At 38.4% G+C, this 14,277-nt stretch overlaps 1 protein-coding gene across 1 annotated transcript in view; it reads left to right on the forward strand.

Annotated features, from left to right (window-relative positions):
- Positions 1 to 14,277, forward strand: part of LOC150102538 (RNA polymerase II-associated protein 1) — a 754,864-nt gene that overhangs the window by 496,926 nt on the left and 243,661 nt on the right. The window contains exon 24 of the mRNA XM_090399226.1: positions 8,223 to 8,366. Within this exon, the coding sequence (XP_090255352.1) occupies positions 8,223 to 8,366 (144 nt within the window). The remainder of the gene's footprint in view (positions 1 to 8,222; positions 8,367 to 14,277) is intronic.

Below are 14,277 nucleotides of genomic sequence, written 5' to 3' on the forward strand. Positions count from 1 at the left end.
TAATCATTCTTTCTTTTGCTGGCTACATATCGAAAGAACTCCTTAGGATTCTTTTTAGCTTCATTAGCTAACTGCTGTTCATACTTCTCTTTAGCTGCCCTCACCAACCAAGTGTCACCCCTCCTTGCCTGGTCTTTTTAGACCTCATAGAATTGGTCTACTAAGACAAGGAAAAAAAATTATTTTCACTTCTCTTATGCTGCCTCCAGAATGCCCTCTTTCTCTGTATCGCATGCTTAATCTCTTTATTCATCCATCTCACACCTACCTCATTTAACTTTCTCACCCTTGGAATACACTTAGACATTGCATCTACTGGATAGTTTTTGAAAATTCCCCAAACTGCATTGATCTCTTTTCCAGCTAACTCATTCCATGCTACACCCGCAAGCTGTCTCCTCAGCTCTTCGTAATCACCCCCCCCCCCCTCTTGTAGTTCCACATATACGCTTTTCTCACAGAGGTCTTCACACTGCTGGCAACAACCCAGGTAATCACCTCATGGTCACTCTCACCAATTGGTGGTGATTTGACACCTCATTTATAATTACATCCTCTAATGAGATGACCAAATCCAAGACCCTTAATCCTCATGTGCCCTCTGTTACATACTGTCTGAGGTAGCTATCCCTCAAAAACTCAAGAACCTCATTTTCTTTACTTCCAGTTGCTATCTCATCATTCCAGTCTATATTGCCATAATTAAAGTCACCCATAATGATCACCCTTTTCTTATTTACTTGGCTAATTTGATTGTACATTTCATTATCACCACCATCAACATTACCTGGTCTATAACAACATCTGATAAAGTATTCGATTCCATTCACCTCTATCTCACACCATACTGCCTCAAAACCACTGGCACTATTTCCCTCTTGCATCTCTACTTTGTATGGACATAACTCTTTCTCTATCGTTCCATTGAAGAAGATGAATGATGGATACTGGCTGTCCTTAATTATATAAAAAGAAAAAATCCAAAACTAATGAATGCAGAAATACTCGACATAAGAAGCCAGATAATACCACCAAAAAGAAATAATGAAACATTCCTGCAGTGCAGTTGTCGTGGATTCTGTTAAAACATTGACGACATCTAGGCTCTCTTGCAGAAATATAAACCAGTATATATATAAGGGAGATGGTAAATCCCACATTATTGTACAGCCGGGTACGAAACTCGGATCGAAATCCATCAAATCCTCGAGTTTCATGCCGAAAAAACTATCGGCGAGCCCGAGTGTAAGTAATCACTTGGGAAGTACAACATCAGGGCAACTCGGAGCAAAGGTGGAGCAAGCTCTGTCACTGTCCTTAATATTCTCTCATAATGTAAAATGCACCTCCTAGGAGATGTATTACTGTTTTACATTATGAGAAGAGGTCACTACCCAGACCGGTTTCAACCCTTTTTGAGGTCTCATCAGTGAGTAGGTAGACCTGGAATATCAAGGTTTTAAGTGAACCGAACTTACATATACCTCTACTAATGAATTGCTAAAATGGTTTACTTATATAGTAGTAATCAACCAGTGTATCTTTCTGCTTGCAGGAAACATATCTAAAGCTGAGAGATAATCCAACATTACAAAATACTATCCATCATTCATAAGGATGGGACAGGGATTGGACCTGCCCATGGAAGAGATGTGATCCTTGTTGGCAACCATGCTTCCTTCCAGCAAGTCTCACTCGATACGAAAGTAGAAGCAGTTGCTATCCAACTCTCAGTCAGAACACTATTAACAATATGCTGCATCTACATCCCTCCTGCCACTGAAATCTCTCAAGATGACCTTGATGATGTCATATTGCAGTTACCATCTCCTTACTTTTGATGTGGGATTTAAATTGACACAATACTCTGTGGGGTAATGCTTGAGCAAACAGCATAGGAAGAGTTGTTCTGCATATGTATGTTTCACAACAATAATCTCTCCCTCCTAAACACAGGAAGCAATCTCTTCTTCCATATTCCTGCCCGAACATTCACTGCAATAGACTATCTGCTCATCCTTCCTTTTCCCACTCTCTAGATATACTGTACTACCCAGCTCTCTATCCTTGAGCACAATAGTTGCACAGTTACTGATCCAGCAATGATTGCTGACACACTTAGGGAGATTTTTGCTAAAATATCAGGAGCATATACTTACCCCCCCCCCCCCCCAGTTTCTTGCCTAAAATGACAAAGCAGAAAAAGAACAAAGTTAGTTTTCTTCGAAATGGCACAAAGAATACAACAGGCTGTTCACTAAAGAAGAAATAAAAGCTGCTATGCTTAAATGCCATCCAACTGCTGTCAGACTAGACAATATGCATCACAAGATGGTAAAACATTTGCCAATATCATCCATGGATCAACTGTTGCACCTTTATAATGGAATTTTCTGTGAGAGTATATTTCTGGATACCTGGCAAAAGGCAATCATAATTGCCTTTCCTAAGCCAGGGAAGGATCTAGAATTCCCAAATAATCATCATCTAATTGTTCTGATTAGCTGCTTGTGCAAAATTCTGGAAAAATTGTTAACTCTTGTCTTTTATGGTTTCTGGAGAGAAACAACTTTTTTTTCAGAACACAATCTGGTTTCCAAAAATATATCAGTCTACGATTGGTCATCTTGTTTGTCTGGAAGTATCCATTTAAAGATGTCTTCCTAAAATGTGAGCATCTAGTATGGAAAAAACATACAACTCTTCTTGGAGATCTGGAATACTGAAAAACCTACAATTTGATCTCAGAGAGAATCTCCCTCTTTTTATGAAGAACTTATTTAACTGAATCTTGTCTCTTATTGTTCTGCAGAGAAACAACCTTTTTTTTTTTTTCCAAAACACAATCTGGTTTTCAAAAATGTCATTCTATGACTGGTTGTCTTGTCTGTGTAGAAGCATCTAAAAACTCTAGTTCCACAAAAACATACAATGCTCTCTCTCAAATCCAACACCACCTCTTTATGGAAGCTTCACTTAGATGTATGCTTATGTTGGATGCCATGTTGGGATAATGAAGAATTGGAAGAACCAAAAAAACTACATTTTGATCTCAGAGAGAATGTTCCTTTTTTATCGAGAACATTTTATTTAACTAAATCTTCCAAGTCTAAGTGGGAACCACTCTCTCTCCTGACCATATAACCATGAATAGGAAATACCACAAGGTTCATGCTTTTTTGCAAATAAGGTTGATTTGATAATAGAGCAACTTTCCTCAACAGTAAGTAATGCTCTCTATGTGGTGACTTTGCCATCTTCTACCATTCATGTAATATGACAGTCATAGAAAGACAACTTCAGCAAGCCATTGACCGTCTTTCAAAATGGACAGTTGCAAATGGATTCAGATTTTTACAGCAGAAGATAGTTTGTCTGAACTTTTGCTGCTTATGTGGTCTTCATCCTGACTCAGAACTTCAACTAGGACAATCATTAATCCCAGTCACTCTGGAAGCCAAGTTCTTGAGACTTGTATTTGACAGCAAACTCAAATCCCCCCCCCCCCCCCCGTTCATACATCAGTTACAGGATAAGTGCCATAAAGCAATAAACATGCTATGCACTCTATCTTCCACCTTTTGAGGTGCTGACAGATGTTCTTTATTTCATTTGTACAGGGCATTGATAAGATCAAAACTTGATTATGTGTCCCAGGTCTATGCTTCTGTAAGCGAGGAGAGTACACTGTAATGGCCAGGCCATATTCATCATCAAGCCATCAGAATTATAAGTGGAGTATTTTACTTGTCACTTATTCCTAGTCTCTGTGTCTAGGCAAATGAACCACCTTTGTTGCTTCAATGTGAACAGTTGTCTCTGTTATATGCAATGAAAATAAAATCTCTGCCAGACCACCCCACATGACAAACCATTTACTGTCCATGATGGGAGAATCTGTACAACACTCAACAGGCTGCTATGATACCCTTTAATTTACAGATCAAAGCTCTCCTACAAGCTCTTGAGATTTCAGTAGATAAAGTAGTCCATACACCACTAAACACAGCACCACTGGCAGTCATACATGCCTACATTAGCTTCTCTTTCAGAAAGCTACCAAAATTTTCCATTCCTCCTGTAACTGGAGTATTTTTCGATAAAACTCCACAACAACAACAAACCTCATTGCCTCATTGTAGTCTACAGCAGCTCTTTTAAGCTCACAGAATTTAATATTCTGATTTTTTCTACATGAACAGTTCAGAATTGGAGATCCTAGTGATATCTTCTGCCATCTTTCCAAACAGCTTTATCTGCACAAATCTCACTAGAATGTATCAACATTACAGCTGAGCTATATGCAATAGAGCTTGCACTAAATTTATATCAAATTGCATCATTACCAAAGGTGCATAATACATTCAGATTCGCAAAGGTCTCTTTGGTCAATAAAAACTATTGCCACAAAAACATACAGTGCTCTCTCTCAAATCCAATACCACCTCTTTATGGAAGCTTCACTTAGATGTATGCTTCTGTTGGATGCCAGGCCATATTGGGATAATGAAGAATTGGAAGCGAGATTGCAGATACAGCAGCTAAGTCAGCTCATTTCTCAAAAATCCACCATCCATCTGTACCATATACTTACTGCAGACAGCTTATCATACACAAATTTCTTTTCTGGTGGCAGTCATCATGGAATAGAGAGATAAATAATAAGAGCTACCAAATTAAGCTAGAAATTAAATTATAGCAATCTGCACAGAATTTGAACAAAGGAAGTTGTACTTGCTTGGCCCCAAATGGATCATAGCCATCTTACCCACTCATTCCTTCTGAGGGATGATAACATGCCTCTGTGAGCTTTGTAATGCCAGACTCACCATTCATCATATTTTCATTGACTGTCCCCATTTCAGGAATGAGTGTAGTTGATTTTTTTTTTTTTTTTTTTTTTTTTTTTTTAAGGTATATTCATAATCCATGTGAGTCATGCTCAGGCAGATTTTATCAAACTCAACAGATGTTTCTATATTTTAATATCTTTTAACTTGTATATATACTGCAATGATCATTTACTGCACAGTTTGACCACAACCATCCTTTGCACCATAAAACAACAAACAAAACAAAAAACAAATCTCCAAGACAGAAGTAGCAAATTATAGACCAATCAGTATCTTGATAGTGATGGTTTAAGTATTGGAGACAGTTGTAAAAGAAAGAATTTGGGACTCAGGTGGGCAGGAATATGATACTTTATAATGCCAACATGGATTTGTGAATGGTAGGTCTTGCCTTAGTAAATTGCTTATATTTTATAATTAAAAGACAATTAAGTTGGATAAGGAATTGGCTACTCAGTGATACTTCTAGACTTTGCAAAGTCATTGGACAAGATTCCACATAGAACTCTGTTGCATAAATTGGAGCAAATGGGGATGGATATAAAGATGGCTGATGGACAGATGTCAAAGAGTGGTGTATGGGGGAAGTTGAGTCTCTGAGAAGCAGTGGCGTAGCTAGAGCTTTTGTTGCCCAGGGTGATTCCTGAGTTTGCCATCCCTCTCAACACCAGAAATACTACAAAAAGCCAAAACGACATATGGGGAAATAAATTAAAACACTATGTTTATCTTTATTTTAGTTGTAAGTATAATTGTTAAAAACTAATTATTAATTATAATAAATTTAATTTAATCCTTTATCCAAGTGTAAGCAAACAAACTTTGCACCTGAAGTATCTTCAGGACTGAAGATACTTCAGTCCTGAGGCAACTCGTGGTAAAGGTGGACCAAGCTCTCATCACTACTTGTCTTAGTATCTCCCATACTGCAAAGCACATCTCCTTGCGGACATGTATAATGCTATGCATTAAGGGAAGGGCCACTACCCAAACTGGTTTCGACCTTTATTGAATGTTCAAGTACAGGTCAAACTCCAAAAACTCAGCATTGTTCCCCTCAGTAACAGGCTCACCCTGTCACTGAAAAGAGCTCTCAGAACTGGTTAGCTCTGCCCCGTGGCAGGCTCACCCCACCACCGAGCAGAGCCGCTCATTTTCTCATACATATGTCATATGAGGGGTAACAGCAATAGCCATGCTTCAGTTAACTTCATGATCTGCCATTCATTAACCCCCCCCCACACACACACAGGACTTGGGTGACAGCAACAGCCGATCCTCAGTTAAAACTACATTACTTGTCTTAGTATTCTCCCATAATGCAAAACACATCTACATGCAGACATGTATAATGCTGTGCATTAAGGGAAGAGCCACTACCCAGACCTGTTGCGACCTTTATTGAGGTCTCATCAGTGGGAGCCAGACACAGAGGTAGTGATACTAAGGTGGAAGTAATGGAGAAGTCATATTTACCTATGCGAGTTGCCAAAAGGTATCTCACCTTATTATTAATTACTCTAGATTTAGAGAACGATGTTGGAAGTTTTTTCCCACTTAGTTAGACTATAATAAATTTAGTTTAATCCTTTATCCTGTTTGATCTGTTTGCTTACACTTGGATAATCCACCTTAGTATCACCATCTCTGGGTCTAGTTTCCACCGACCCAGTCTGGGTAGTGGCCCCTTCCTTAATGCATAGCATTATACATATCTGCAAGGAGATGTGCTTTGCATTTTGGGAGATTCTAAGACAAGTAGTGATGAGATCTTGATCCACCTTTACCACGAGTTGCCTCAGTCCTGAAGATACTTCAGGTGCAAACTTTGTTTGCTTACACTTGGATAAAGGATTAAACTAAATTTATTATAGTCTACTAAGTGGGAAAAAACTTCCAACATCTAATTATTAATTAAGCAATAAAATTACTAAGTTAACATAAATAAAAGAATCTTCGAAAAATAGAATTGTCTCACGTGAAAAGTGCTGCCTGGGACGTACCCCCCCCCCCCAGCTACACCACTGAAGCAGGGAGATGGCAGGACTAATGGAGTACCACAAGGCTCAGTAATTGATCCTCAGTTGTTTAATTTGTACAAAGTTATATAAATAATGTATTAAAATGAAATTTTCCATCCAGGGTATCTTGTATGATGTTCATAGGTGTCAATCATATTACTCCTTTTTCTCATTTGTTAGCATTTGTCTGTAGTCGACCCATTCTCAATCTGTCCTTGTAAGGCACATTCACAGTCCGGATATCATCTTTAGCAGACCAGATCTTCTGCACGCAGTAGTCTTCTGGATGAGGTCACATCAAGGTCTTGCAAAAGGCAAAATGACATCCTTACATGTCAGTGTTCATTTCTGCATTGCATTTATCCCCTGAAATCTATTGCAGTCTTTGCTGTATGGTCCCTGAACATCAACTTCCTATCTACTAAAACTTCATGTGCCCTAGCCTGATCAGTTTCTTCTAGCATAGTCCCACCAATATAATATGCCATTGGATATATCATCATACAAAGGTGTATAGCTTTACATTTACTAACACTGAATTGACAATCATTTTTACATGTCCACATTTCAGACTTGTTAAAATCATTCAGCAGTACTGCATGTCAGTCACATTCCTGATTACCGTGCTGTCTGTGTATCAACAGCAAGCACACAGCTGTGACGTTTACGGTTTATGACATCCATCCCAGTAACATTGTGTAGTGTATGGCAGGTGTGAGTCTGCAAAACCCACCTTCCATATGCTACTTTTTGATATCTGTCAGTTAGCCATCCTCTTGTTCACATTGATAGTTTATAATTCAGTATCTTATCCCTCTATATGTATCTTTATTGGAGACACATTTGGTTTTTAGGCTTGGGCTAATGTTTTCCAGAATGGCTGACCATTCATTTCTCATGGATCACATTTGTCATTAAGGCCTAGTGTTGCATTCCTGATTACCTTAGTGCATGAACTCGGTCACTTGATGGCAAGTTGCAGTACATGTAGCTACATTTGTAAATTACTTTAAGTCATTGTTAAATTACATTAGCTCCCACACAGTTGACTGTTTGAAAAAGACAGTACAGTTACAGATATTTTTGATATCACCAGATACTCTACAAACTGTATAATGATATTTTATCATTAAAGTTTGACACATTGGCTTACAGAGAGAGAGATTCCTTTTGTGTTAAACTGTTTCCATTGTATACACCTCTGTTAAATATAAAAATGATGAGTTTGTACATATTGCTTTAAAATAAGGCCACATTTTTTTATTATGTAAAATGTCTTCACGAACTTTATTCCTAGAATGTAGAGTTTGAACATGCAACTAACTTTGGTTTTCTGTGTTTTTTATAGATATTTGAGAAGTTGCTTTGTCATCCAAATTTGTTGAAATATCTGAAACAGATTATTTCAAGTCCACCACCTGAAGTTTTCAATTGGTTTGGAAAAATTGAGATGTATTTATTATGGAATCTTGTTTACCTGGCATCCTTGTCAGTAAGTGATGTTGTTGTTGTTATTATTATTATTACTATTATTATTAAGGCCCCTCCAGCAGTCCAAAGACTTATCTGGATAGGGCCCATTTTGACACTCATATTTAAATACCCATCATATCACTTCAGCACATTCACCAGAGTTGCGCAACAGTAGCCTATTTCACACACTCACCACATGAAAAACCTGGACCTGATATGTTTCTTAACCTTGCTCCTAGCTAGCTTTCAGGGTTGATATGGATTTCTACCTCCACCAAACAAAACCTACAAAAAAAATGTGTCTTCATAAGATTCCCTTATGCATTTGTATACTTCTATCATATCTCTACCAATTATTCCTTATGCTAAGACCATATTCCCTCATGTACTCACATACATAATCCATAGACCAGTCATGTTTACAACTTCCCTTAATTCGGACCTCCAAGACATCTTCCAATGGGGCTCAGATAATCTCATCAACTTCAACGCTAGTAAAATCCAGTTCTGTCTTATTTCCCACAAAAAAGAACCATTTTCCCCCAATATTATTTTTGATAACACTCAAATTCCCAGACAAGATGAAATCTCTCTTCTTGGAATTTACCATGACATCAGGCCTTTCCTGGCATAAACACATCACAACCATTGCATCCTCATCTTCCAAAAAACTAGGCTTTCTCTTTTGCTCAAGACGTTACTTCACTTCAAAACATCTGTTAACCATATACAAATCACAAATCCACCCAGCTATCGAATACTGTTCTCACATTTGGAGTGGGGCTCCTAAAAGCTCCTTCAAGATGCTTGACTCAATTCGGAGGAGAGCAGTTAGACTGATAAATGATTCATCTCTTACCAACTCACCCTCTCCCCCCCCCCCCCCACTTTCACTTAGATGTTTAGTCTCTGCAATTTGTATATTCTATAAATATTTTCATGGAAAATGCTCATCTGAAACAGCATCAATAATTCCCCCACTCTGTACTAAATCCATTGGAACATGTACAGCCACCGCCCAACATTCCTTCACAGTACACCTTGAAACCCACAGAACAGGTTTCTTTTCCTTCTCCCTCATCCCTGCTACTGCTGAACTGTGGAACAGTCTTCCCCTGATATATTTCCCAAGGAATACGATATACAGGCTTTTAAATCGAACGTCAACAAGTTTCTCCTTTCCCATTCCCACTACCCTTATACGGTACTAAAGTACCATAGGTTGACCAGCCAACCTCTCGTATGTGGGCCCAACATAAAGAAAAAAATTTTTTTTAAATGTTGAAAGTTTTTCACTTGGTTATACTATAGATGCCAAGAAATTATATTCTTGGTTTCATCCTTTATCCAAGTGTAAGCAAACAAATTTTGCACATGAAGTAACCTCACAACTAGGCTACTCGTATATAGAGCCAATGACTTCACATCAATTGCCTTAGTATCCCATAATGCAGAGCACATATCCTTATGGACATGTATAATGCTATGCATTATGGGAAAGGCACTACCCAGACCGGTTTCGACCTTTATTTCAATCTTAACAGAACCTTGTAAAGTGGAAGAATAATTTCCTTATTCCTACAAGTTAGTAATCTCTAAACAGCATGATTATTTGGGATTTCTTAACTACTTTAGCAATATGTTCCTAAACTTTAATTTACTGTCCACAATAACTCATTCGTTATTTCCAACAAATTCACATGAATATAACATAACTTTACGCATGGCAATATTTAACTAACCTTCATTGTCATTTGTCCATATAATCAGTCTCTTGAAATCAATCTTCAGCGATTCTGTATCAGCTATGTTTTTTATCACTCTTCTCTCCCTAAGTTGGCATGATCATCACAATATAATTGCTGTGAAAATACCAATGGAATATCTTACAAAATTAAGAGGGAAAATTGAATGTATTTTTCTGAGTGACTTAGTTAATCATTCACGTATGTGGAATACATCCAAGGACTCTAAAATGGCATCATATCATTATTTGTATATGTAGTCAGTTTGTAACTTCATTTCGGAATTAGCTCAAGGTACTTCTTTTTTTATAGCATGCAGTAGCGTATCCAAGACGTCTGTCTAAATATTATTAAAAGTTTAAATAAAACCAGAACAGCTGTCTAGCCGTTGACGTCCTGAAAATACACTCTTGTGCTTCATTATTTGCAAGGGCATCTTCAAATAGTGTGCTATTTGAGCACACTTTAAAAAAGATACATGCATCATGTATTTAAAATGCAAGTTTCATTCACAGCTGTATGTACTGGAGAACATACTGATAGTATTCAGAAGAATTAACGAACATTTTTAAGTATCCATTATATTGAGATATTAAGATTATTATATATATTATATTGAGATATTGAGAGGTGCTTAAGGGTCAAAGATGTATAACTGAGAGGAGACCTCCACATAGTCTTTAAAGAAATGCAGAGAACCGAAAAGGGCTTCTGACCTAATGTCCAATCCTCACCTTCTCATGGTGCATCCTGTTAGGTATCTATCTGGATACTAATGAATGAGGATGGGCTGGTAATTGGGGATTTAGCTGACCAAATTGCATTCTTATTGGCTTAATAAACAATGTAAAATGATGGTAAAACATGACAGAATTTCATGCCAGCTGGGACATTACCCAGTTAAACAAGGTCCCCAATGTTTTTGCCAGCGAACCAAGTCGAAGAGCTAAAAGTCAACTAATGACACAAATCCTTAAACACACCTCAACTCAACATCGATAGAGTTTGAGATCAGTACTATCAACATAAGAAGCCTGAATGGCAAAGAAATAGAGCAAGCTGAGGAATTGGATAAGTACCAGATTGACATAATAGGGGTGACTGAAATAGAAAATACAAAAACTGGTGAGATCTTTCTGAGCAATAAATACAAAATTTTATATTCAAGCAATGACAATCAAGGAAAAGAACGAGTAGCCATAATATTCAACACTAAATATGTGGATAATCTTCTTGAATGGCAGGCGATATCAAGTAGAGTAATCTGGGCAAATATCAGAATCGGGAACTGGACAAATGAGACTTGTTTGTGCCTATGTTCCCACAGTCTTGTGCATTCTCACACCGCACATCCACCTAAGCTTTCTCATCTCTGCTACTTCCATCCTGCTGATGTTATTTTTCCTCAGGGCCACAGTTTCTATAGCATACGTCATAGCTGGCCTCACTACTGTCCTATAGATTTTGCATTTCAGATTGATTGGCACCCTCTTATCGCATAACACTCCAGGCATCTCCCTCTAGTTCCTCCAACCTGCTTGTATCCGGCATCCCACTTCCTTCTCAGCTCCTCCATCTTCTTCTCTAAAGTCCCTCACCTTACTGATGACATTTCCTTCCAGTTCCAGATCTGTCTACTGGCCACCACCCACTATGCAACACATATAATCTGTCTTACTTCTGCTCAGTCTCATACCTCTCTCTTCCAGTACTTTTCTCCATCTTTCCAGTTTAGTTCCCACTCTTCTCTTGAATCTGCACACAGCAAGATGTCATCTGCATACCACATTGTCCAAGGTGCATCTCTCACTTCCTCCATCACAATGTTAAACAGAAACGGACTTAATGCTGACCCTTGAAGCAAGCCAGCTGTTACTTGAAAACTTTCTATCTGTCCCAGACAGGTCCGAACACTTGTCTTCACATTTCTGTACATCTCGTGCACCAACCTGACATATTTCTCTGGAACCTTCTTCTTCTTGCTCAGATGCCTCCAGACTTCTTGCCTTGGCACTCTATCGTATGCTTTCTCCAGATCAATAAATGCCAGATGTAGCTCCTGTTGTTTCTCTTGAAACTTTTCCATCATCTCCCATAACCCAAAGATAGCATCTGTTGTTGTTCTACCAGGCATGAAGCCAAATTGTTCCTTTGCAATCTCCACCTCCTTCCTCAATCTTCCATCAAGAACCCTTTCTAGGATTTTCATTGTGTGGGACATCAACTTTATTCTTCTCTAATTTTTACAGTCTTGTGCATCCCCTTTACCCTTGTAGATGGGGATAAGAGTACTCTCCCTCCATTCCTCAGGTATATTTTCCTGTTGACAAACTTTCATGAACAGTCCCACAGCAGGTCAATTTCCTCTTCCCCCAGTGCCTTCCATGCCTCCACTGGAATCCTGTCGGGGCCCACCGATTTTCCATTCCTCATCCTCTTCATGGCCTCCATCACTTCCACTCTACTGATGTTCTGCACCATCCCCTCAAAAGGCTGCCCATCTTCTCTGGTGAGTCCTTGTATTTTCCTCATTCAAAAGTCTCTCAAAGTATATTCTCCATCTGTTTCTTATGTCCACATCCCTCCATAATACTCTTCCTTCAGCATCTTTGATCTGCCTCACATGTAAAGATGTCCTTTGCTGCTTTATTTCTACATTTCGCTAGTTGGTAAATTTTTCTCTGTTCTTCCTTTGTTTCTAATTGATGATACAGATCTTGATATGCCATGGCCTTCGCCTGTGCCACAACTCTCTGGACTTCTTGTTTTCTCTCTCTGTACACCTCTATTCTCTTCCACTCTTGACTCATCCCACTTCTGCTTTGCCTTCCTCTTTGCTGTCGCTGGCACTTGTACATTATTATTCCACCACCAACCCTCCTTCTGCTCTCTAATCTTTTCAGATGTCTCACCAAGCACCTCAATTGCACGGCTCAGGATTACTTTTGAATTATGTTTCCACCAATCTTGTACACTTTGCAGTCCTTCCAAAACCCTCTCTAACACCCTCTCACACTCTCTTCTTTTAAGCGAAACCACTTAATTGTTTTCATCCCATGGCTTCCAGAGGTACTTATCTTCGATCTTATTTTAAAGTCTGCGCACAGCAGTCAGTGTTGCTGTGCCACTTGATCTGTTGGAATTACTTTACAATTTGTCACAACCTTAAGATGTTTTCTTCTAGTCAAAATGTAGTCAATTTATAAACTGTTGTTACCACTCCTAAATGTTATCAAATGTTCTTCCCTCTTGTAGAAAAATGAGTTCACAATTGCCAGATCAAACGCTACTGCAAATTCCTCAACCCTCTCTCCTTCCTGGTTCATCATTCCCACTCCGCGGCCACCATGCACCCTTTCACAGTCTCTATTCTGTCTCCCTATGTGTCCGTTCAAGTCTCCTCTGACAATCACCATCTCATTTTCTTCCATTTCCCTCAAAAATAAAAAAATATTTTGGAAAAATATGTAGAAAAGAGCAAAGCTGATAATGATGGCAACTATGTTATTGTTGGATTTCTGTTCAGGATATGGACTGGTTATTACTAACACCATGTTCCAACATAAAAATGTGCACAAATCCACATGAAGAGAAGAAGCAAAGAATAAAAAAGTCTCATTGACTATGTTATTGTTGATAGTGATGTTTTCTCACTGGTGCAGGACATTAGAGTGTACAGAGAATTTGAAATTGGGGGTGATCACCATTTAGTCTTGAGTAGAATAAAATTGAATTTTATATTGAAAAGAGGAACATGTAAGAAAGTTTTAAAGCGAATAAAAGTTGAGCAGCTCCCAGATGTAAACTGTAGACTAAAATACACAAATATTATTCAAGAAAAAATGAAAGAGTTTGAGAACAGCAACCAAACCTTGGAGATTCAGTGGCAAGCTCTGAAGAAAACACTGATTGATTCAGCCAGAGAGACTTGTTGGTGAGGTTGTCAGCAAGAATAGAAAAATCAGGCTCCATGTTGGACACAGGAAGTTAAAGAGGCAGTGAAGGAAAAGAAGAAAGCATATCAAAAGTTCTCTTGGAAAATAAATATCAAGAAGGTGGCAAGATATTCTGGAGGTTGTTGATAAAAACTCAGAAATGGAGAAAAGAGCTGTAAAAAGAATTACAGGTGATAAAGGTGACATGAAAACTGGAGAAAAAGATATCCTTGATGTTTGGAGTAATTAC

This window comes from Typopeltis vanoorti, chromosome 10 (genome assembly GCF_054136105.1).
Source record: "Typopeltis vanoorti isolate ZY-2024b chromosome 10, IOZ_Tvanoo_1.0, whole genome shotgun sequence".
NCBI classification, from domain to species: Eukaryota; Metazoa; Arthropoda; class Arachnida; order Uropygi; family Thelyphonidae; genus Typopeltis; species Typopeltis vanoorti.